We start from the raw sequence: 26224 nt of genomic DNA, 5'->3' as shown, positions 1-26224 counted from the left end.
CTCAGGGATTAGCCAGAGAGCTAACGTTTTTGTTAGCACAATCACTGTTAATAACATTGCGTATGGTCGACAAACAATAAAGTGCAAGCCTAGATAGTCATCATCTTCAAATCAATATCAAGACTTTCACAAATGATAGTCCACCTGAACTGATGGCAGCAGGGTGAATTACTGAGCTTAAGGTTTCACTACATTTGTTCCTGCTAAGGCCTACCCTCCTCTGCCTCTAATTGGTGTCCTTAGTTGGCTGGGTTGGTTATATGTAGATATGAGAAGTGAGATTGGTTAGGTTTAGGTTAAGTATATCAGGGGAAACCAATCAGTCAGAATAGGGCAAAAAGCAATGAGTATTAACCAATAATAAATAGAATGGGACAGGGCTTACAAGGAACACAGTGGGATCCAATATAAATTGTACAAGTTTGTTCATAAGACAGTGAAGGCTACATCTCGGAGCTTGTGTGCTGCAGGCGCCATCCTGTGGTGTTCAGAGGACAATGCACTGAAGGAGATGTAATGGGCTGTAGGACATCAGTTAATTGTTGATATATGGACACCTATGAACTTCAACCTATGAATTAAAGGTACCTCTGCTGTCCATCAGGAATTAAGTGACACCATGTTGCCAATCAGGATCAAGTATTTATCCAGTCCATGGTATAATATACTGTATATTAGTGTGAAAAGAAGAAAACGCCACCAAGCGGATTGAACAGAAAGACTGTTTATTTGTTTTACAATATTATCTTGGTTACATTTGTATATAAACTTTTAGATTTTTTCTAGCATTTTCTTACAGAATGACAGTGATGTTTATCAGATTGCATACCTAGAAAATTAAAGGAATACATGCATCCAAACATGAACAGCATTAAAAGGAGCAACTTTATATAACAAGTAGAAATTCACAAATGAGAGCTCTTCTCATTCTCACTGTGCTCCTCAGTCAAGGAAGGAATATTACAGAGGGACGTCCTGTAACAACACAGCAGAGGAGAGCAAGTTCATCGGCTGAACCCAGGATGTGGAATTGGAATGCCTTCAATTTGAGCGGATGATCTTCAGCATCAAATTTAAGCAGTTTCTTTTATTTAACATACAAGTCTGTTTCCATGAGTTCTCTCATTAACATGAGGCACCACAAACACAATAATAAAAAAAAAGCACAATCGTTGAACTTCACTGCTGAAATGGATACAGGAAACACAACCTCTTTAAAAGATAATGGAAAGTGCACTTAGTGGGTTTACCCAGCACAGACCCTGTCCGAACAAATACCTTTGAAAATCTGTTTTGAAAAACGAGACCTATCCAACACACACTCAACTAAACGGCATTCATATACAGCACTGTGATCTTACTTCCTTGTGCCTCATAGCTCTAACTGTGTTTGTGGACAGACTAAGTCCCAGCTGTATAGGGCAACAAAACACCTACTGCTGCCCCTTTCCCTACACTTTCCCCTGGAATGTGCACAGTGTTCCTAGTACCTACAAATTCGACACATCAGTCTCATTGTGCCGTTTGCCCACAGAGACAGGATTTACCACAAGGTAGCTCTTACTTTTATGTTAGAACCCAGGAACCATTAGTGTGGGTGATCCACAAAAATAAAAAATTATCTAATTTTCACCAAAATATCGTATAAACTAAGATCAACTCCTTTCCTAAAACCTATTAGCTTTACTGGCAAAGTTAAAATGACTGTACAATGGAATCTTGAATCAATTCAGCAAATGTTTTAATTAACACATAGCCCCAGGTGTTAATTCAACTCAGATTATTAACATACACATATCAGGGGTCAAGTGCAGGGACTGGGAGCACAGCCGTAATTGACATGAAAGGGCTCTGATGACCGACAGGTGGCTTTTACAGCATTTTGACAAGATGAAAACTCACGTGCCAATGATTCATCTCCACAATGAGGAGGAAGCTCTGGACTCATGATAGTGTGCATGGCTTTAAAAATAAAACATTTTGTACTGTCCTTGATCCCAAATACAAAACAGGAAAATAAACATGTAATACTTAGACTACAAGGTTAACATATAATAAAATCATAGACATGTTGTCAGAGAAGAAGAAAATGTAAAAAAGGTAAAGAATGTACTGAACAACTGAAGAGTAGAAAGAAGGCATTTTACGATTATGTTAGGGTGAGAAAAGGCGCCAATGATGATTGTGACGCATGAGGAGGTTTGGTATGAAGACAGAAAGAGAGAAAAAGAGAGAGGGAGAGAAAGAGAGACAGAGAGAAATCTGTGTAATGAGGACATCCTGACATTTTTCACTCCTCCTGGTCTTCACACCTCTGGGACAGAGTGATCCATGGCTGACCGCAGAAGGCCGGTGGACATCCTAGAAAAAAAATATATTTATTTATCAAAAAAAAGAAAACAAACATCCATGAGCCTGTCAGTGAGTCAGAGTCATGAAAAATCTATTTTCTCACTGGGTTCATCCAAGGTCGCTTTCACACCAGTCAGTCTGGACCATGAAATAAAATGATATACTGTTGCCTTTAACTTCCTTTCCTCCTGTTCACACTGACTTATTACTAATGGACCAATGAATCTAAGTGTGGCAGTGAAATTCTGGTGGCTGGAAGCAGCACTTTATTGCACCGTACGTGAAGTTGCATCGATTGACATGCCAGAGCCTGGAATTGGACATTTTTCAACATGATCGGCTGTGATGGTAACTGACCGGTCAGTGTAAGATATGTCCTATTCTTTGCCTGTCAGATTTACACACATGCAGCTCACCAACTACAAACTACAGTAAACTCATTTTTTTTATGTTGTTCACCTAATTTATGTACACTCGTTTCAATTCATCTTAGCTTGAGAGTCATTTACATTTGCGGTTTCTAAAAGCTTTCTCTCTTGTTCTCTGCTGCCTGTCCTTGTTTTTCCCAGCACTGGTGGAGTCCACTCAAACACAGAGCTAAGCAGAAAGGGAACATTAATCCAGTTGACAACAAGGTGTGTTGTTAGATAGATCCCTCGCACCTCTTTTCTTTTGGGAAAGTAAAACACTGTAGCCAAGGTTTAGGTATTACTCCTCTACTTTGAAGATAACATACATTAAATAACCACACATTGGCTAGGTTGTCTGAACCAGGGCGATTATCTTTACCATGAAAGAAAGCCTTCCTTTTATACCTTTCTAAACAAGAATCCCAGTATACACCAGTATACACTGCATAAATTATTATCAGGCATAACTTAGACTTAACTTCACGAAGACAATTTCACAAAACAGGCCCCTCAATTAAAAACAACGTACAACATATTAGATAAAGTTGGATATACTACAATTAATTTTCAGTTGGATGTTATTTGTATAAAAAGCTCTGTCCAGTTACACAGAACTTTATGCTGATACTTCTTCTAGAGGGAGTGAGCAAAGGTCCTGTAACCTGCTGCAGTTTTGGGGGAAATGTAGTTGTAGTATGTAGTTTTGGAGAATAAACTTTAATCAGAAGAGAAATATCTTTTTTGACTGTTTTTTTTTTATATACCTAATCAAACTAAATAAAAACTCTGTTTGTGACTGAAAACTGAATAAACAAACTGACCTTAAAGGACAACACAATTTATATTGTTTAACTTTGTTAATATGTGGCAGACCCTGCCACCTTTCTAGCTTCACACAGTGATCTGCGACCTTATTTACCTCTGAGAACATCTTGTGTATTGGGTTATAAAAAAAATAAACATTTTTAAGTCTGTATTATTACCTCATTAATATTATAAATATCAAAATTCTGAATTTGAATTTCTTCTCCAAAACTAAATAGTGCCCCTTCATAATTAATGTTTTATAATAAACATACAATAGACTTTTCCCATTAAAAGAAAAGTTACAAAAATGTTTGTGTATGCTTTCAAATATAGTTCTTCGTGAAAAAAATATTGTTGCAGTATTGATATTGAGGTATTTGGTCAAAAATATTGCGATGTTTGATGACCTAGCATTTATGAAAGACGACATTGTTTGCTATTTAAGAGATATCAAACACACATATCAAAGACATCGAGTCATATGAACTGACAGGAACCTCATTGATTGGACAATTCTAGTGATGTCATCCTGTACCTTCAGCTCTACATTGATCCACATGGAAAATGAAATTCTGGTGACTGACAGCAGGCACATACAGCACTACAATGGACTGTATGTGTAGTTACAGGGCCATCAACTCATCTTCTGTGATTATGACACAAGGTTAACAAAAATATTAAAGTCCTACCTCTTAATCATGTGTTCATAGATGAACTTTGGCATGATGGTGATGGTCATGGCTGTCGGAGAGGTGGTCAGAATGTCCTTGATCTGAGAATCCTGAAATTTTCACAGTGACATGAGGATTTGTTTGATAAATGAAATACCATCAAATATTATGTGTAAAGAGCTAGCAAACCTAAACATACATAAAGGGACATTTCACTTGGAAATAAAAAATACATTTTCCCTCTTACCAGTAGTGCCATTTATCCATCTAAAGTGTTTCCCACTAATTGACTAATTTGTTGCGGTGCGCCACAGAATCTAGACCAACCGCCACATACTGCGTTTCATTTTTTTTTTTTTAGCACTACTTAAAAACGCAGTGCATCTGTTCGGCACACACAGCCGTTCTCCTACGTGCACACCGCATGTGTCTCCATGAAAAAGATGTTATCTATTGAAATAAAAATGGTGCCGACGGCTGGCGTAAGTCACAAGTTCACAAGAGTTTTCGTATTGCCACCCCTCCGATGCGGCAATCGTGTGTGTTTGACTGTGAGGTGTCCCTTAACATTTTAGCCTAAAACTTATCAAATGTTCTCATCACAGGGCAGGATGAAACTACACACCTAACAAAGAAAACACTGGACTAAAGAAAATTGCAGCCACATTACTGACAGGAGCTAAACACCTTTTCACTTCACATCTGTACAGAGTTGGAGCTGATGCGTGCTGCACATACATAATTGCTGTACTTGCCACGTGACACTACACACCACCAGGGTGTAAGCAGACATCCCAGTGCAAATTCAAATTAGCTGCCACACATTTCATAAGCATCACAGATGGTTTTGTATTTATTCAAATGTTTGCTTCCATGTTTTTCCACGAAGTTAAACATTTGAATTACTTCCTGTTTGAATTACCACTAATGTACACAGTTCATGTCCATAAATGACTTAACAACTTAATGTAAGACTTGTAAGGAGAATCAAGTATCTGACCTTGAGTCCGATAACGTTTTGTCCGTTTATTTCACAGATGTAATGTTCAGTCAACAAGCCGTTGCGAGCAGCAGAGCCGTCCTTGACCAGTGAGGTGATTTTACCAGACTTGTAGATGAAGCCCACATGGCCTGAGCTGTCTTTATGCATGGTGACAGTGCGCTGAAATGGCCTGGAGACAAACAGAAAGGATTGAGAATCCACCACTGGTATAGAAAACTACAATGCACCAGTATGTATTAATGTTTTATTATGATCTAGAACAGATGGAAAACAAACTAGTTTAACTGTAGATAAAAACAAAACTACAAGGAGAGCTGTGCAGAGTGCACATGATGGAAAAGCCAACAGAGGGCACCAAATATGTCAGCTTGTAATTAAATGCTATGAAACTATTCAGAAAACATGAAAGGCAGAAAACCTCTTAAATGACAAGATATGTGATTATACACGAACTTAGAGGCTCAAGGTTTGATTGCAGATTGGTGAAGCCCACATTTATATAGGAGTCGTGAGCAGCCACTTATATTTTTCTCAGGTAACTGAGAGCTTGGAAAGTCCAGTAATTAACCAACCATTTCCTTTGACTGTAATATGCTGTTACTGATGTAAGTTTGAAAGAGATGTACATAATTTTGACAGTTGGATTTTCATATAAAAGCCAAGATAAGAAAATATGTAAAGCTATTTGTACGTTAGACAAATGGATGATGAGTAGTATTCAGAGCAATGTTAAATCAAAAATGCTCCACATGTTGTAGATAAAACCACAGTAATTATTCTAACAATGATACTGACAAAAACAGCTTCAACTTTTATTTCACTGTCCAACTAAATACATTGTAAGCAGTTGTGTGCTTAATAAACATGTATTCTTTGAGTAATTTTTAATGGTTTTAAAATCATGACCAGTTATATGACCTATGACTCTCAAGATGCAGATAGAGAAGCCACTGGCAGATAGTCTACATACAGAATCTTCTACAAAAGTTTACTGAGCTGCCTGTCCCGCACTAATAAGCTGCAGTTTGCACTTTAGTTTGGTTACCTAACATTACAACTTCTTGGTAGGAAATGAAGCATAGGAAAGAAAGACATTTTGTTATAATCCTGTTTATTTAAAATTCCTCACCTGTCCCTGACCACAAGCTCAATGCGGGTCTCGGCCGCAGCCTTCAGGGCCTTGTGGGACTTGTCTACGCTCCAGCCAGCACAGTTCTGCCCGTTGATCTGAAGGACCTGGTCCCCAAAACGCAGGCCGGCCAGGGCCGCAGGGGAGTTAGCCTGCACCAGCTGGACAAACACTCCCTGAGAGAGGAAAGAGAAAACGGATACAACATTCAAAATGAGTCCAAGGATTGGGAGAAGAGAAGAGAGACACTGAGAGTGGGGAGAAAACAAAGGAGTAACTCAAGAGGAAGAAGGCAAGGACAGAGAGAGGAAAGAGGACCTCTAATGTTTATCGAAGAGAGAAAAGACATTAAAATAGCTGTTGCTATATATCTGAAACAGTGAAATGTATTTAACCAAACAGAATAAGCAGAAGGCTTGTACCTTAACAACCCTTTAAAAATAATTAGTTACACTGTTTTCTTGATGTCCACGCATTAAATTATTTGATTGGAATGATGTCCCTGATTCTGAGAATTTAGTCCTCTGTTAAGTCAATGTGCTGTTTCATTTCTCCATTGTTACACTGAAATTTCTATCTTTGCCAAACTACTATAGTCATTCCAAAGGCTGCCCCCTCTATCTGTGCAACTGAGAACAAACTGAGTAATTAAATATGTCAAAAAGCCTATTAGCACTCACAAGTTGCCCGATGATATAAAAAGATTAAACACAAACTTTTGGCTGTATTCCTTGCAGGGGATCCATGGCTCTATGCTCTTAGTACTGATAATAAACACCATCCAGTCCATGCAAGTTACCCTTGTTATGACTGTGTCCCAAGAATATCGACATGACTTTGAAAATAGGTCTGTTGTGCATCTTCGATCATTTTAATTTCAGGTTGTAACATTATCAGAAGCGGATGTGTGTGTGTGTTAAAAACAGACTACTCAGCACTGTGACCAGCAGTCGTATATCTATTTATTATATTATTCTAGTTAAAATCATCAAATTTGCACTGGTTTAGTGTATTCATCCTTGTGTTATAATTTATACCAACACAGCACTTCCTGCAAGTGTTTTATCATAAATATGTTTTAATGTGAATGAGGTGGCATGCCTTTACTGTGAAATGAAAATGTATGTTGACAATGTGCGCTAATATATGTTTCACTTGTGATCAGCATGTTGAATCACCTGAGTCACTGGGAAAAATGGTTAGTTTCTGGCTGTTTGTGGGGAAAAACACACGTTTAAACCCACATAATTCAAATAATCACAAATAATCTTGCGATCAAACTCATGTGAGTAACACAAGGTGGTTTGCTTTATTTCTGTGTGAGCACAGCTAGCTTGTAGCTTCCAGCTATGTGGGTGTGTTTCAGTAATCAGGCTTCATTCTGCTCATTTCAGCTCCACCTCTATGCCCATTTTCGATTAGCCAGGAGTTAGGCAGAGACGGGTACTGCTTAGATGTTAACAGCTTGTACCATCCAGTTTGAGTGTCATTCTGGCTCTTCAGGAATCTATGGGTGAGGTCACAGTGGCTCCGTCCACTGTTTTAACAGTCAGTGAGTTTGACCCAAATCTCAACCCTGATCTCGAAGGGAAGAGCAGAGGAGCTGAGGTGTGGATTCCCTAAGTCATCAGTGTAACTGGGGTGTTGATGACAGTAGACCTGGTCTGAATAATTAACGTGAGAACAGTGTAAAGAGTTTGCGATGCTGACTCACGTTGTCGATGGCCCTGAGCCGGAGTCCCACCTTTCCGTCCTGGTCCTTACAGAGGATAATCTCTCGCAGCCCTGGGCGGATCTCTGCCCTCCTGATGCCGACGTCTGCCCCTGTGACAGGCCGCACCATTGCCCCGACCCCTGAGCTGGAAGGCAGTGCCACTTGCTGAGAAGGGGGAAGGAGGCCAGACAGGACAGACAGCAAGAGGAAGGTGAGAAAATGAAAAGGGAGGTTAAGTAAGAGCAAGACGGAAAGGATTAAAGAGGCATGTTACATTAAAATTCAGCTGCAGATAACAAGGAAAGCTACATCAAACAGAGGTATGTGGGTGGATTTAATTTTATCTCCTCCACCAGTGAATGAGATCAGGAATGCTTTAGGCACAGCTTTTGAAATCTTCAATAATCATTACTATGTTCTGCACCAACAAGGAAGAAATCAGAAAACATTTGAAGAAAACAGTAGAGGTGAAGATATCAGCAAAATGGCAGAGAAAACAGATGGTTAAATGCCAACTGCCAAACGAGGTGCTGTAAGAGCCTTGACATCTGCAGGATCCACACATACGCACACACGCATTTGGAGGGGAGTGAAGAGCTCACACCCTCCTACACAGACACACAGCTCCAGACCTGTGGTGAGTCACTCAGTAATGTGGATCTCCACGAACAGAAAACTGTAGTGCTCCGATATGCGTACTAAAAATCACAGCTCTTTTAAAGCTGGTTTAATGTGAGTCTTTAATGTGACCTGAAACTTAAGTTATCAGTTCTAAGGAGTCTTGTTGTTTTGGTCCAGTTTATAAAAACTACATTTTAAAAAAATGGAATAAAGATATCAAAGGAGAACTTGACAGATTTTAGACATTAAAGTCTGTGTGCTGTGTGAAGCCTGATGAGGATCATTCCATCCCAAGTCAACCAGAAGTCAGAACTCTTCCCAGTTAATGTTATGGATTACTTGAAAAAGTAATAATAATTAAAGCTGCAAGCAGCAATGAATGGGCCCTCGCAGTCCACGTGCGTCGGGGCATGCTGCCGTTGGGTTGTGCTCCTCTCGGCGTATGCCGACATCGGGGCTTGTTCATGCAACACCTTCCATTGAGGGAGTCGTTCCATTTAGAATTTGGTGGCTTGCTCCCGCTGGGATGAAGTATTGTATGTATGTTAAGGCAGTGAAGCTAAAAAGTACGAGGACTGAAACAGCTTAAAAAGGTGAACAGTTTGAAAGCTGAATAGTTTCTCCAGCTGAACATAAAGCTGAGTGTATGAAGACGCTGAAATGGCAGAAAGATGAATATTTGAAAAAGCATAAAAGGCAGAAAAGCTGAGCCCTAAGAGGACTGAAAGAGCTTAAAAAGGTGAACATTTGCTCAGGCTGCACATATGCTGGAGCAGTAACACAGCCAAAGTTGAACATGTCTCCATAAGAATGAATGGGAAAACACCTCCCAAACTCCTGCCATTTTAGAAAAAAATTTAATTGTTATCGCCAAAATATTTATATATGGAGACACAGGAGACATTAGCCCTTATGACTAGTATTACCTTGGGACCTCCAGTAATTTGTAATAATTGCGGAGGTCGTCTGTGATCTTAATCCTGTGCGAATCTGCCATGTCCATAATTTGTAAAGTAAAAATTCCACCGCAAATTACCTAACATATTTCGCCAAACACAGAGGTCATGTGATAATATTAGTCCCGTGCAAATCGGCATCTCTGTGATTTGGGGTCGTTTTTTGTTATTTATTAAGGTCTTTATTTATTATTTCTGTAGAGTGAAAAATGAGGGCAGCAGAGCGAGAGACAAAGCAAGTACCGTCTGCTCTCCTCCAGAAACTTAGGCTCAAAATTAACATTGCGGCTTATGGGGGAGTTGCTTGAGTGCTTGTCGCTCAAGGGCTCCCACAGCCAAAACTGTTAGTCTTACATCTAAAATAAGACCATCACCTGAAACCCAACACGATTTTCTACATTTCTATGTATATATTGTCTATGTGAAGTAAAAGACGTGGAATCCAAATCAAGCTGAAGAGAATTTTTTCTCTAGTTCTTCTAGCTGCTCTCCACTCTAGCGATGATGTCACGCACTCTGGCTCACGCATTATACACCAATTATAAAATCAGAAGATGGCCTAAAAATCCTTAAAACTAAAACTGAGATGATTTCAAAACTGTAAAAGATTTTAAAAAGCTGAATACATGCCCTATAGTTCAACGTCTTCTGACTCTTTAAAAGGTGGAATGGTGTCTGTAGCTCAAAGTATGAAGCACAAGAAGAAGTTGAAAGTCGATGAGTTTTGAAGAGGATTTTTTTACTTTCCATTCACACTAATTAGACTGCGACCAGAGCGCCACCTATTGGCCGATTTACACCAAATTTTACACAAAGCCTCATCCAGCCATATCGCACAATTATGAACAATTACGTGATAATCAGACAGTACTTTGTAAAGATATGCAAGATCATCTGCTTTCAACACAATATGCAGGAATTTGTTGTTTTATATCTGGGCGTTTTATGGACTATCAAAATTCTTTTGATAATTTTTGTCAGGAGGGTCTCCACATGCTACATGCAAAGTTTGGTGCAAATTGGTCAAATATTCTAGAAGGAGTTCAAAAAAGTAGGTTTTTCTTTTGTCGCGATTTTGCGAATGGAGAGTTACCGCGAAAGTGGGCGTGGCCTACACTACACAATTCAGCTGAATTGAGGGAACATGTCAACATAAGGTTTAACAATGTGTGACACATTATGCTGGAGTTATGGGCAAAAAACCCTTTCACGTGGAAAATAGCGCCCCCTGCTGGTTGTTTTTGGTATGTGAATTACAGGCGCCATTCTATAGCACCTCTATGAATTTCATTGCCAAATATAAAACTAAAATGGCACCACAGCACCATCTAGTGTCGGCTCGGTAAACCCTTCGTCAGCTGTCCTCAGGAGGGCACTGAGAATAATTGAACTAAGTTTCGTGTTAATCCAATGAATCGTTGTGGAGATATAAAATACTTCAATTTAAAGAGCGCCACCTTGTGGTCATCGCCTAAAATTTTACACAGAGCCTCAGGGGCTCATGGGGAAGTAGTTAAGTAAGTTTCATGTCATTAGACCACACCAATATGGAGATATGCAACACTTCCTGTTTTGAATCAAATCTGCAGGAAGTTGTTATTAAATAACTTGAGTATTGTTTGGCCTATCAAAATTCTTTTAAAAACTTTTTGTCAGCAGGGTCCACAGATGCTGTGTGACAAGTTTCGTGCAAATTGGTGAAATCGCCTGGGAGGAGTTCGAAAAAGTAGGTTTTTGAGTTTGCTGGAAAAAAATGGCCGAAATGGGCGTTGCCTATAACACGAGATTCAGCACAATTCACTGAACGCGTGGATATAAGGTTTTTGAATATGCAACGAAGTATATGGGAGTCATGAGCCAAAACGCACTTTTCTTAATAACAGCGCCACCTAGTGGTGGAAATTCAGAATGACAACAGATTATAAAAAATTTCGCCAGGTGTGACTTATATTCCAAATTTGGTGAGTTTTGGGGTATGTTCAGGCAGTGAAAAATGCGATCATTTTGGACAAAGAAAAAAATAAAGAATTATTTGAAAAATAATAGGGTCCTTGCAGGTTCCCTGCTCAGGCCCTAATAAGAAATAATCATTTGAAAAAAAATAGGAGCACAGTGTAAATTAGATTTACACTGTGCTGCCGACGAGAAACATTCTGTTTATTCTGATCAATATCGCATTTCTCTAACCTTTGTTTTTGTTTTCTGTTCCCACAAGCTGCAAGCTGTGTCACTCTCTACACTCTCTATAGCTTCCTCCTCCTCCCTCTCCTCCTTCTCTTTCTCCTCCTCCCCTCTTTCTTTCAGGCTCCCTTCTGATGGACCACGGCCCCCTGGGACCATCTACCGTTTCCGGGCTCCAGCTGCCTTGAAACACGGACTGATCTGGATGGTCACAACCCGGGCTCTGCTGGATCATTGCTCTCCTCTGTTTCACTATCTCCTCATATCTATATTTCTGTTAACCTTGATGCCTCTCTCTGTCTATTACTAATTATCTTGTGTGGCCTGCCCTCTTCCAGGTCAGCATGGTGGACAGGAGGTCGTCTGGCTCGGGCACCACTTGGTGATGCCTCGTCCTGCTCGGTCGTCTCCTGGATCCACTAACTTTACATAACTTGTATCAGATTTTCTGTTGATGTAACTTGTAAACTGTGAATTGTTGCTCTTTTCTGTACACGCAACATCTATTGCATGTCTGTCCGTCCTGGAAGAGGGATCCCTCCTCTGTGGCTCTTCCTGAGGTTTCTTCCATCGTTTTTTTTACCCTGTTAAAAGGTTTTTTTTCCATCAACATGTGAAGTTTTTCCTCACTCGAATCGAGGGTCTAAGGACAGAGGATGTTGTTCACTGTACAGATTGTAAAGCCCACTGAGGCAATGTGATTGTGATTTTGGGCTATATAAATAAAATTGATTTGATTTTGCAGGTTCCCTGCTCGGGCCCTAATAATAATAATCACGAGAAAAACAATACGGACCTCGCAGGTCAGGACCTGCTCGGGCCCTAATAAATTCAAACTGGGGGTTAGAATCTCAAGCAAGATCCCCAGACCTCTGAAGCAGCTCCTCATCAGCTGCAGACTAGAGACTCAAAGCTACATTAGCCGCTACAAGCATAACATACCTTAATCCCCAACTGAACTGTCGGGTAGCATTTTGGGTCATGTAAGAAGAGGTATTGACATGGAAGCCTTTTAACTTTCTTTTTAAACTGTCCATCATGAGTGGAATCAGCTGAAGTGCTCTTTTCATAATCCATCCAGGCCTGGGAAATTAAACAATAGCAATATGTATCAGCTCTGCCTGCCACTGCTCTGGGGCAACAACGGTTTACAATCCCCGGCAGTGTTTTAAAAAACAAACTCAAGCACATTACCACCAATCTGAGAGAGCGGACGGAGAGAAAATTGTGAATAGAAAAAGGCAGGTCACCAGCTGATTTGGCAGTATTTTCATGTATTTGCATGTTTTTCATTGTTGTGTTAACATAATTATAACCTGGTGCCTTGTCCAAGTGGTTAAATTCAAAATAAGGAGGTTAAATTCGAAATTTTTCCTGGTCTTCAAAAATGATTAAAAGGACAGGACATTAAAAATGATCAGTAATTATTTATATGGGCAGATATGAAACTTGGGCCTAAATGCATCCACAGAGATGTTTACATGCATGGACACACATCCCTGGACATGGACACACACTCACATTGTCAGCCACAGGCACCAGGGCCAGGTTCCTCTGGACTTCATCACTGTTGAGGGCCAGGCCCATGTAGTCTCCCAGCTCTTCGAGGTTCGGGTACAAGCCTGGGAGAACAGGAAGTGGAGGTATGGATTTCTATTAGCATTTCCACTAAACTGCAGCACTGAACACAGGTAATTTAGTCTATCTGAGTGTACATTTTGTAATTTGAACTCACAGGTCTGCAAACATTGTTCTATAACATTGTAATATTAGCTGCACCTAAGTAAGCTTTTCAGCCGAGTCCCTTCTTTCATTATATTTTATTTATGCCGTCCACCACAGTCAGGTCATGCTTGAGCTAAGTTGAGCCCTTCATCGGAAGAATGCTAATAAAGAGCGCTCAGTGTCGCAATGCACTAACACTTTCCTGGAATCTGCATTGATTCCCTGCTATGACAGAAAGGCAGCATGAGGAGGGGGTGCCAGACTGTTGTGGCTGTGTATGGTTCTTCCACATGCTACTGAGGCTCCTGTTTGCTAAATTAATACATTTTTAAATTGCCAATATGTCTTGTTTCTTCAGACTTCTATCATCCATCCACCAAACAACATCAACCAAGAGTCAACATCAGAATAAGCTGTTTGACATTGGCAGGGAAGATTTGGCAAATTTTTCATGGGTGTAACCCACATACTTAATTCTACTACTCATCCCACAAATGTTTCTTACAAATGTGGCACCATTTAAAATGGAAATAAACCAGCTATTCCAATATTATTAGATGTAATGCCAAGAAGCATTGTTACAACAAAGAATTGATTGACCTAACACAAATTTCCTTACTTTTTGTGCTTAGCTTAGTTCAGTTAGCCTTGAAACTAGGTGGCCCTATTAGCTGACTGGGGACTGTCTGGGTTGTGACCTTGGACCACAGGGGGAGGCAGGGGAGTCAGCGCAGGCAACTGGGCTTGGCTGCCTCCCAGTGAACACAGCTGGACATCAGACTTGGACTTAACACAGCACCTGGGACTGACAGAGTGAGGGTCGGGCATCGTCAGTGGGTGAAAAAGGTGCATAGAGCCAGAATATTTTCAAATCTTACCCAGTCAAAATAGGTGTAAATATCTCCTTTCTTTACATTTTGTGAGTTTGTTTAGACTAAGAACAAACTTCGCTGCTTACATACATCTCCCAGCTGAAATGCACTTCTTGTAGTACAAAGTGGTATTAATTTAGCCCTGAATTACCTTTCTGTTTGTACTTCCCTAAGCCACACACACAAACAACAAAAATGATACAGACCAATTATTGAATAATAATAAAGTCAGATAATTAAGCTGTTCATAGTGGAGTTTTGAGGACGCACTCACTTTCATGGTATTTCATTTTTGCCACGCATCATCATTTAATACACTTTATTACAAATTAACCAACATATTATCAACAGACTGTGAATGAAACAACAGTGTTGATGTTATGTCAAAGGCATAACAAGCTAACCAGCAAGCCCCGGCCTGTCCTGTCTTGTAAGCTTGAATTAATGTTATTCAGTGATGCTATTGTTTCAACAACAATGACTATGCAATAATTGCATCAGGTGGAGCCAAACCGAAGGTCAACATGGTTTGCGTAAGTCACTCAAACCACATACACACTAGGGGTGGTGAAAAAAATCGATAATTGATTAATCGCGATTATAATATTGACGATTATGATTCAATTATTAAATTTCCAAAAATCGATTAAAAAACAAAAAAAAACAAAACATTATGACATTATGTCAGCAGTTAATGGAAGCTAATGTTCTACGTACTTCAGACAAAAGCTATGGATGATAGCCACACAAGCGCAAATATGTGTGAGTTTCTCAAAGCAACGGCAGACGAGTGGGGAATAGATAAACACACCCTGGTTCTCGTCACAACAATGCTTCTAGCATGAGTCCGGCTGCTGAGCTTGGCAACTTTCTTTTAACAGTGAAACACTACATTTGAAACAAAGTAAAAAATAATAATTCTGATATTACAGTTACACTATACAATATTGAAGGTGCTGTGAGGTGTTACTCAAAAGAGAAGTAAAATAATTCAGCAGCTTACTGGTGTTAAATGGAAGATCAATAATTGTTAATAATTGAAAATCGAATCGATAATCGTTAATAATCGAAAACCGATTTGTAATCGAATCGAGACTTCAATAATCGGAATCGAATCGAATTGGGAAATTGGGCCGATTAACCACCCCTAATACACACTCCACCCAAGCACACAGAGATCAACCACTGTACAGTTACAGGTGACTGCTCAGGTTGTTGGCCAAACATGAAAAATGGATATAGCTATATAAAGATGCAGGTCATGATTCATCCTGTCCTGCCACATTACACCTTGTCCTGTTTTATCGCCGTCTCTTTCATTGAACTCTTCCACCCACATCTCACATCTGGAATCCAACTATATATGTTAATCCCCTAAAAACAACAAAATCTTGTTGGTTGGGAAGAAACTCCGCTCTTTTATTCAGTATATATGAATCTGGATTCATGTCTCCTGAGAAATTTCCAAGCAAATCAAACCTTGTCTTACCATTTCAGTTATTTTTGTATTTGGTTGGCCTTTGGTCCAGTGTTGATGTCAATCAGGACATCTCCTTTTACCTCCCTGTTTCTCTACTCCAAACTCCTCCCGATTCTCCTCCAGTTCACCCTCACACCCCTGGGTCTCCCCGTCCTCCCTCCCACTGTCCTTTTCAAACCCACTCCTCCTCCTCTCCTTTTCTCCCATCATGCCCTGTCCCAGCTCAACTGCCAGAGCCAGTCTCCATGGTGACTCATAGCTAGCTCTGCTGAGGTAAAAACAAAAGACCAAAAGCCCACAGCACTTTGCATCCAAACAGAGAAAAAAGAAACCATGTGAGCGGGAGAATAAGAAAAAAAGAGCTCTGCTGATTTTGTAAGTGAAAATAAGCAGACAGAAAAGTTGTGTTCTGTGATCTCACCATTTACCCACTTTTTAATCTTTTGAGGATGCCTCCTTTCTCTCCCTGGCTTACTGCACAGTTCATGTCTACTTTCACACAAACGCTGAAAAACTTAAACCCCCAAGCAAATACAGTGAGAGAGGGAGAAAAAGAGAGTCAGAAACACAGATGGAAACAAGAGAGAAATTATAGCCCGGTCGGAGGAGGGGCATTTACTCCTGTTTTTGTCTAAAGTCCGCATATCTACTCCTCCCATCCTGGTCCAATCACTCAACCATCTTTATCCTTTCCTAGTACTGCAGAACTGTTATCCTCCTCCACAGACCCCCATCATATCAGTGAAAGTCTTTCTGTTACAACTGAGGGAAAGAAGGTTATTTTTCTTGAGTGTAGAAAATGTAGTATTTTGCAACTCAACAAATTAAATACTCTCTAAAAAATGTTAATGGTATATGTGAGACTCACTCGATCCGGGCATCCCAGCAGTGGCAGGCTGAGGCTGGTAGGTTCCCTCAGTGATGGCTGGCATGGGGGTGGTTGTCTGGGCAAACTGGGCCTGGGCCTAGAAAGCGGTCAGACACAGCACTAAAGTGGAAGTGTTCTTACACAAAAATGGTAAATACTGTATGAAAGGAAACTGTCAAATGTACAACACAAATGAGAAGGGAAAGGACAAAATGATTGAAGTAGGAATCATGAAATTTCCAGTACAAATACATGTGCTTTTAAAAATATTAACACTCAAACTGTGCTGAAGGTAACCTTGGTTTAAGCAATACAAGTAATGATAATCAGAGTGGGTAAGTGACTGCAGAATACTTCTTCCTCCATAACAATGTACTGGGGCAGCAATCTATATCTTCAATGACATGCAAATGTGATGTGAAGTTGACAGGTACTAAATAATTTAATTGAAGGTGAGACACTACAGGTACATAGGGCACAATTTCTAATTATTACATATCAGTTGATTACATACATTAGGACAAATATTTTTTGCATTATACCTTATATGTTTTATGTTTAAATATGAAAAATAGCCATTATCAAAAATGCACCAATTTGCAATAATGTCCAGGACAGAAATGTCAACATAGGACATAGCCTAGTTCAAAATTCTTGTTTCAGTTTATGTACTTATAAGAGTTAAATATTTTAAGCAGGAATTTTGCATATCTCTTTTGATCCGTTCATAAATCAGAAAATGTTATGCTCTTTATTACATCTGTATGTTTAATCTCCCTGCAATTTTGCTATATTTGCCACATTTCTCATCTTTATGGTTGTAGCCAAATGTGGTTTCTGCAAACATCATGCTCACTCTATATATTATAACAAAATATAAATTATTTTTGTAATCCAGACAAAAATGAAAGAGACTTCTCTAGACTACAGAGCTAATCATCTCGCCCGATAGATGTCTCTGTCTAAAATCGATTCACCCTAGCACACTTACCTTGATAACCTTGTCAACCTTAAGGTCCTCGAGGGATGGATACAGAGACATCCTGAAGAGAAAACATAAACAGCTGTGAAGGGAGGGCCTTGAGAAGGGGGGGTGACTTATCTGGATGAGATAACATACCAGCCAGACAAGCCTCACCAGACCTGCATAACCTTACAATACCTTAGTGTCGTCCATTACCTTTGCACTCCATTAATCCATTAAGCTATATTGTATTTTATTAACATCAAGTCAAACCATTGCCTGTGATGTGAGAGGGATGCCAGAGCAGAGTCCTGAAAACTAAAAACCAACTGTGTAGCTGTGTGCAGCATTCAGCCACATCCTGTTTACAGTAGGGGTTTCTGGACAGACAAAACCAAACCATAGCTGTTTAATCCACCAGTAGAGCTGGGCTTTTTCTTGACGTTATTGTTAACCATCTGTGATAACAGGAATTACAGTTTAACTAGGAGGGGGCAAAAAAATCCACCATCCACATTATCATGATGTAATGAAATTCCTTAAACTTCCAGAAAATATTGTTGAGCAGATTTCCATCATCTCACAGTACATATCATTATAAACATTACAACGTTGTAGGGCAGCAAGTAATTATTGTTGTTATTATCTTATGATTATTTTGAAAAGTAAACATTTAGTCTATAAAATGTCAAAAACCATGTCAAAGCCAAGAGAGATGTCTTCAAACTGCTTTTATTGTCCAACCAAAAGCCCAACAACCAAGGACTAGGGATTAAAAAACTATAAAATAGTTGACTACTAATTTTTTCTTTGATTGGCAAATCAATTAATCATCTAATCTTTTTAGCTCAACAATGTTGCATTCCTAAATAGCAGTGAGGTGAGTATTAAGAGATAAATACATTTAAGATAAGAATATCCGTATGATAAAGCTCCAGAAAAAAGAAGAGCAGCAAAAAATGACTCATTGCTAATGGACGGGTGCACACATTATACTGTACTGTCAGTATGTATAAAGGACAATGGAAATAATAGGTGCAATTATTCCGATACGTGTCCTGAATTTGTGACGTTATTTTACCCTGGCACAGTATCTTATCATCTTCTCACACTGGGAGTGTGTGTGTGTGTGTGTGTGTGTTGACTTAAACATTCTCGTATTGCGATGAATGACTGTCATGTGTACACAGTACCATGGCAGGAGGAGGACAGAGAGTATGCAGGATGAAACACCTTGAGGCGTCAGAAGTAGGAACATTTAACATCTTTGTATGTTATTTATCTACTCTAAAGCTCAACTGCATAGTTACACCGCTTTTTGGCTACGTTGTCACGATAAAGCCTTCTGTTGGAGAAACACTTGGGCCTGTACATACCGTATAGCTGTGAAGTACAAGATGCCACAAAACATAAAAGATGAGTAAACATCGGAGGAGGGGAATAAACATGAGAGCAAAAAGCACAGACAATGGTCAATGGCTCTCAGGGTCACATTATTTTATGCCATTATAATAATAATAATAATAATAATGGTGATCTGTGCAAACTGGACTAGATGTACTCAGAAGAAGTCATTACGACAGCACATAAACAAAATAGCAGTCTGAAGCAGGAAGAGGAAATGAAAGACATTATCAGTCATCTGACTGAGATTATTCCCACAGCACAGCAGAACTGACTGAGACATGCAGTAGCACGCTGACAGGTAATAAACACACAAGCATGTTTGAGTCTGACACCTGTTTTTGTAAATCCAACCCATTCTCCCATTTGCCTTTAGATACACTAATGTTCACATTTCTCTTCTGTCTACACTTAGCTACACAAGACCTGTGACATAGACACTGTGTTTAATGCGGATTGGTCCATTCATGGCCCAATGCCAAAACTTAAAAACCAAAGTAAATACACTTAAGGCTTTCCAATCATTTTACTTTAAAATAAAAAACAGTGAATACTGACAAAGCTTCAACAATCTCTTACAATCTTTAATCAATACGCTCTAACAACTGTGTGTCACTATTACAAGACATGTGGAAACATCTGTTACTCAACAAGAAACAGGAAACAGAGTAAGAAGGATGACACAATGAAATAATCCATGTGACCTACAGGTCAGAGACAGCACTATGAAAAATATGATACAAAACTTTCTTGAACTTGTGACTTCCACCAGCCGTCAGCACCAAATATCAAGCTTCCACGTAGGGCTGGGCGATATGGCCTCAAATCAATATCACGATATATTGAGCAACTTACCTCGATAACGATAAATGAACGATAACTGTTTAATACGTGGAATGTTATAACTGCCGTTCTCGACTACAATTGCGAGTTGTTTGAACTATAGAAATCTTAATGAATAATGCAACAAGCGCCGCACTTAATGCACTCGACAAAGCCGACAAATGTTATTATCACGGCCCACGACTTGTTTAAAATGGGTCCACACCTCCGACTTTCCTCCAAACTTGCTCAAAGTTAATTCTACTGTTTATCTTTTTCTTTACATCTTCATGCACTTAAGCTACACAATCAGTGATGCCGGTAATGCGTTACCAGTTTTGTCATTTTCCTTGGTAAAAATATATATTTTTGCTTTCTTCTTGCGTCTCGGGGAGTGACGTCACGTATGCGAGAAGTCACGTTTTCCAGCATGAGGACACTCACGTGTCAGACCATGCAGAGACACAAATGCAAACAACAATGGAGGGAGGAGAGAGATGTGCGTTTTCTAGCTGGAAATACAGTCATTATTTTGAGTGAATAAAAAACAAAACACAAATGTTTGATCAATGGACTGGCCCGGCCGAAGACAGTGGCCTGTTGCAGCCTTTGAACGCAGCATCATTACACAAACTGTCCGCGACTCACAGCGAGAGTGGGTTCACTTGATTACTAACCTGGCATAGCTGGTGTTGCATCAGCGCACGGAGTTTGCCATCAAATTAATGTAAAATAAGCACATCGGTATACGCCGGGGTAGATTAATCAAGTGGACCTAACATGTCCCTTGTCCCTATGACACCGAATATACCGACATGGCCAAAATGACATTGGTTATCGTCGTAAATTTCGGTATCGGTAAATTTTCGGTTTATCGCCCAGGCCTACTTCCACGTTATTATTTCAACGGATGATGTTGTTTTCATGGAGACACACGCGGTGTGCACAGAGGGGAGTGGCTTAGTGCATGAGATGTGTGAGTGAAAGAGAGAAAATGTTTTTAAGTAGCGCTAAAAAAAAAATGTCAAAGTTAAATTAATCAATGTGAGGGAAACACTGTAATGGGTATTCCTGCCAAAGTACAGCCAGACTACCTTATACTAATTAGCTGCAAGACAGCAAGTAACAACTGGCACCGCGTGGGTGGGTGGGTGTGTGTGTCTGTTTTTGTGTTGAGGTTTTTCTTTATGAAAAAACACTGCACACCCACCAGAAGCCAGAACCAGAACCCCTCTCCCTCATCTCATCTCTGCACTTTCCTGAAGTATATGAAACCACTTTTTAAAAACAAAAAATTAAATAAAACACAAGTTCTGTGATCTCCTTAACTCCCACTGGTTATTCCTCAAGCAGCCTCTGGCTCTGCCCACAACTGTCTCCTCAGGCCATTCAAAGCAGTTCAATTTTCAGTATGTCCACATTGGCTTTATTTTTCATTGCTGGAGGTTACCTCTTGTGCTGAAAGACCATCACAAACTCTATTCAAATAGAGTACATATAAATATATGGGTCTACACTGATCAGTCATGTGCTTAAACATTCATTTTCTCACAAGTCAGGGAAAAATGCATTGACTCCCTAAAATAAACAAACCATTTAGACCACAATCACATTACTGCCACATCTCATTCTCCAGTTACTCCAGCCACTACTCTAGTCTGTTATTCTCAGTCCTCACAGACAAGTGCATCATTGTGTGAGTGGACACAGAGAGGCATTTGAATACCTTCAAGTGTTTACATTTTAGCTGTGGTTGGTTGTACGCTTTATATTCCTCCCTCATTCAGACCAGCCGGCCAGAGGTGTAAGTGAATAAGCCAGCCGTGGTTCACGTTTGCTTGATAAAATCAGACGCACGTTGTTTTCTAGTGCGCAAATCTAATAACATTTAGGGTAATCGTAATGACACCGCTCTGAAGAGCTGCTGGTGGTGACTGTGGGGCAGCCTCACAGTCAGACCCATGAAAACGACGATACCTTTACAGTAATTATTCCCGGTAATAAACTGAAGGTATCATGAAGGTATACGGAAGCGCATTAAATTCACTGGATAAAAAAAAAAATAGACACCTTATCTCGTAATTACGAGAAAAGATCCCGTAATTACGAGATAAGGAAAGGTGCGTCCGCTGATTGTGGTCAAGCCAGCCGTGGTTTGCGTTTGCTTGGTCAAATTAGCCGCACCATTTTTTTTTTAGTGTGCAAATCAAATAACATTTACGGTAATGAAGCCGCTCTAAAGAGCTGCTGGTGGTGGTGACTGTGTGGGTCAGACTGCAGTCTCACAGTCAGACCCATGAAGCATACGATGATAAGGATTTTGACAGAGGATTACTTAAATAGTACACAGTAGAAGTACCTCATTATAGTTACACAAGTATTCTAGGGAGTACTTAGTTCAGCAGTATATGAATCTTGGTCTACTTATGGAAAATATGTTTTTTAATAACACGTAAAAGTTGGGCGAAATATCCTTATTCTTTTTCTATGTTAAGTAGGCTATTTTGCCTCCGGATTACTCGAAAAGTACACAGTAAAAGTACTTCATATTATGCATGCAAGTAGTCTTGGAAGTGCTAAATCCAGCAGTTTATGAACCTTGAACTACTTATGGAAACAATGTTTTTTGTTGTTGTTGTTTTTTCTCATGTCGTCCTTTACTTTGAAATCCGGATACCTTCGTGATACCTTCAGTTTATTACCGGGAGTATTTACTGTAAAAGTATGATCTCATAATTACGAGATCTTTTCTCATAATTACGAGATTCTGATCTCGTAATTATGAGATCAGAATCTCATAATTATGAGATCAGAATCTCATACACAGTAAAAGTACTTCATACATGCATGCAGGTAGTCCAGGAAGTATTTAGTTCAGCAGTGTATGAATCATGGACTACTTATGGAAAATAAGCTTTTTATTCCACGTCAAAGTTGGACGAAATATCCTTATTCTTTTCTCTGTTAAGGATTCTGACACAGGATTACTTTAAAAAGTACACAGTAAAAGTACTCCATATTATTCATGCACGTAGTCTAGGAAGTCCTCAGTTCAGTAGTGTATGAATATTAATAATTGTGGAAAATAAGCATTTTATTCCACGTCAAATTTTGGTGAAATATCCTTAATTGTTTCTCTTGTCGTCCTTTACTTTGAAATCCGGAAGTACACCTTCGTGATACCTTCAGTTTATTACCGGGAATAATTACTGTAAAGGTATCGTAATTTTCATGGGTCTGACCATAGACATATATACATAGACGCCTCATTGAGCGCTGGACCGTACGTCGACGTCGCCGCCATATTGGAGGAGGCAGATCCGCCCCGTGAACTAATACGAGTCAATGGAGTGAACTTTATAAAGCTCCTTCTACAAAGTGCTATAAGTTAATGTGTCTCATTTACACATTCACACACATACGGATATATTCAGGAAACAGAGAGGAACCAAAAACAACGTCTGTAACGTTCTCTGAGGATTATAAATGTTAGCTAATCCTCATATGTTCAGTATACAGGTCGGCACCAAACCATTTTATAATGTTTTTATGAGTGTTTACAGCTGCTAATGTATGTAACGCTGTTACTGTGATGATACATGACAGTTAAATATTCAATCTGTCCATAATAACCACATCCTGACATGCAAATGAGACATCTGTCCGCCATACTGTCAACTTGGTTAATCTAATTTAACTTTATATGGACAACTGACTGCATAATATACGAATCAGAATCAGAAATACTTTATTGATCCCCGATGGGAAATTCAAGCGTTACAGCTGCTCCCATTCAAAGTCAAGAATATGCAGAAAATACTACTACTATGATTTCACTAATAATAATGTTGAAAACTATATATGGTGCATATTTATAATAGTAGCCTGCTGATACTTCACTTTTTTTTTTACCATGAAATGTTATTTTATACCATATTTGTCATGGTGTGTATCTCTTCACTGCTGTTGCAGTTTCTCATCTTGATTTGCAGACTTTATTTTTGTCGCCATGATATTATTAGTCAAAAATCACTGCATTTATAAAATGACGGTGTTTTTGATTCACACAGATGCCACATTTGCATGTCAGGATGTGGTTATTGTGGACAGATTAAATATTTAACTGTCACGTATCATCACAGTAACAGCGTAACATACATTAGCAGCTGTAAACACTCATAAAAACATTATAAAATGGTTTGGTGCCGACCTGTATACTGAACATATGAGGATTAGCTAACATTTATAATCCTCAGAGAACGTTACAGACGTTGTTTTTGGTTCCTCTCTGTTTCCTGAATATATCCGTATGTGTGTGAATGTGTAAATGAGACACATTAACTTATAGCACTTTGTAGAAGGAGCTTTATAAAGTTCACTCCATTGACTCGTAGTAGTTCACGGGGCGGATCTGCCTCCTCCAATATGGCGGCGACGTTGACGTATCGCAGCAGCGGGCCAACCCGCTCAATGAGGCGTCTATGTATATATGTCTATGGGTCTGACTGTGAGGCTGCAGTCTGCCCCACAGCGGTGTCATTATGATTACCGTAAATGTTAGTAGATTCGCGCACTAGAAAACAACGTGCGGCTGATTTGACCAAGCAAACGCGAACCGCGGCTGGCTTGACCGCAGTTGGAAATTATGGGTGTTTGGGCAGCTCTTGTAATGACATAACCTAATACTGACTGCAGTTCAACTGAAATGGTGACGTTTGTGTGAGTGTTCATTTCCTACACGGTGAATGATTTGTATAAAGCACTGTTCTACCTTTAAAAGCAGGATTTTCCTCTCAATAACACTGTCAACACATTCGGGGTCAACTTAGGGTTCAGTGTCTTGCTCATGGACTCTTCGGCATGTAAACAATAGGAGCCAGGAATCGCACCAGCAACTCTGTGATTAATGGTCGACCCTCATTTGTCACGAGTCTATATGATAAACAGGCAAACAGGTAAGAGAAATAGGAGGCTGTCCTGGAAAAGCAGAACTGAGAGAAGATCAGGCGAGGCTGCACATCACTGTTGTCCTCAAAGCATGACAGTATGTAGCTAGCAAACGGAACGCTTTGGTGGAAACTGGAAAAGAAAGCCTGAACGAATTGCTTATATACAAGAATGTGGTCTTCTTGGCAGCTTATTCCGGTCTATTGACATGGCTGGGAAAGAGACAGGGCGAGTGGAAAGCAGGAGGAGGAGTGACAACGGTAAAAGGAAACAAGTCTGAACTGCTTTCAATTGACCCACACCCTTTCCCTTGTAGGCTTTAAATAGACCATGTTGTATTAAATTGGTTCATACATAACACAGATATATAAACTTTATACACAGACACCATGAACTATTGTATCAACGCTAAACACACGAACTGCTTTTGTCTCAAAGATAATACGTAACGTTAGTCTAGTTGGGACTTCACTGACGTTAGCTTAATCAAAATAGATTAGGCGTTTCCATTATGTTCTAATGCGGGGTAACGTTAAAATGTCAATAATTTCTAAAATGGGACCACTGTCGTCTTCTGTCATATGACTGCTCAGGTTACGACATGAAAAGCTGCAAAATAACGTTGGCTAGCGTTACGGTGCTTCAATTCACAGCCATTAATTATTAACCAACCTATTCACCGCTAGCTAGGTGAGGCACCCAAACTAATAATTAGCAATTAGATGAAAAACGAACATAGGCTACTGAAAAGAGAACGTGTGAAAACAAAGTGGTGCCATTAGCTGGATCCTAAAGCACACCGTCTTTGTTCAGATATACACAGCAGGGAAGCAAAGAGCTAGCCATAACGCTAGCCTGAAACGAAAACTGGATGTACAGTTAACAGTTACCGCAACTAAGAGTTTGGTAACGACACAGCGCTTTAGTAAAGACATGCTCACCTTTAATGCCTTGCTTGTAAATTCAGCTTAACACGTAGGAATCTCAGACAGCAGCAAACTCCTTTATTTGTCTGTTTCTCTCCTCGGCGCTGAGACGGCACTGAAGGGGATTTCTGGAAAGTGATGTCACTGCTGGCTTCCTGGTCGTGCTAACCACGTCAATCATTGTTGACGTCGTAAGCCACGCCTCATATCGCTCACATGATCCTTGACTCATGATGACTATATTTGTAACATCATGGCCTACCTAAATCTAGTGGGGGTATTTTGCCTCAGCTGAACGCCATTTTGTGTCTTTTGCTTTGTTTTGCTCCTGTGTGTGCTCTGTCCTCGCACTATGTCAGGGTTCAATCAACA

General features: G+C 39.7%; 1 protein-coding gene across 1 annotated transcript; it reads right to left on the bottom strand.

The window, feature by feature from the left end:
* Positions 1-708: 708 nt before the first annotated feature.
* Positions 709-26024, bottom strand: sdcbp2 (syndecan binding protein (syntenin) 2). The gene is made up of 9 exons (XM_030423157.1): positions 25868-26024; positions 17781-17832; positions 16790-16886; positions 13366-13466; positions 8087-8251; positions 6373-6548; positions 5241-5412; positions 4259-4350; positions 709-2361 (listed from the first exon to the last, which is right to left on the bottom strand). Exons 2-9 carry the CDS (start codon positions 17829-17831, stop codon positions 2307-2309), a joined length of 909 nt encoding a protein of 302 aa, XP_030279017.1. The 5' UTR covers position 17832; positions 25868-26024; the 3' UTR covers positions 709-2306.
* Between the last annotated feature and the right edge of the window lie 200 nt (positions 26025-26224).

The sequence above is a fragment of the Sparus aurata genome, chromosome 7 (assembly GCF_900880675.1).
Source record: "Sparus aurata chromosome 7, fSpaAur1.1, whole genome shotgun sequence".
NCBI classification, from domain to species: domain Eukaryota; kingdom Metazoa; phylum Chordata; class Actinopteri; order Spariformes; family Sparidae; genus Sparus; species Sparus aurata.
The sequence above is the reverse complement of the archived record's forward strand: the minus strand, read 5'-3'. Positions and strand labels throughout refer to the sequence as shown.

Bases quoted from the DNA above. Each gene is read 5' to 3' on its own strand.
- sdcbp2 (XM_030423157.1), bottom strand. From the start codon at position 17,831: ATGTCTCTGTATCCATCCCTCGAGGACCTTAAGGTTGACAAGGTTATC. The intron at 5,413-6,372 runs GTGAGGAATTTT...GTTTGTCTCCAG, and splicing joins GAGCTTGTGGTCAGGGACAG to GCCATTTCAGCGCACTGTCA. The intron at 2,362-4,258 runs GTAGGACTTTAA...TTTTTTTTCTAG, and splicing joins TATGAACACATGATTAAGAG to GATGTCCACCGGCCTTCTGC.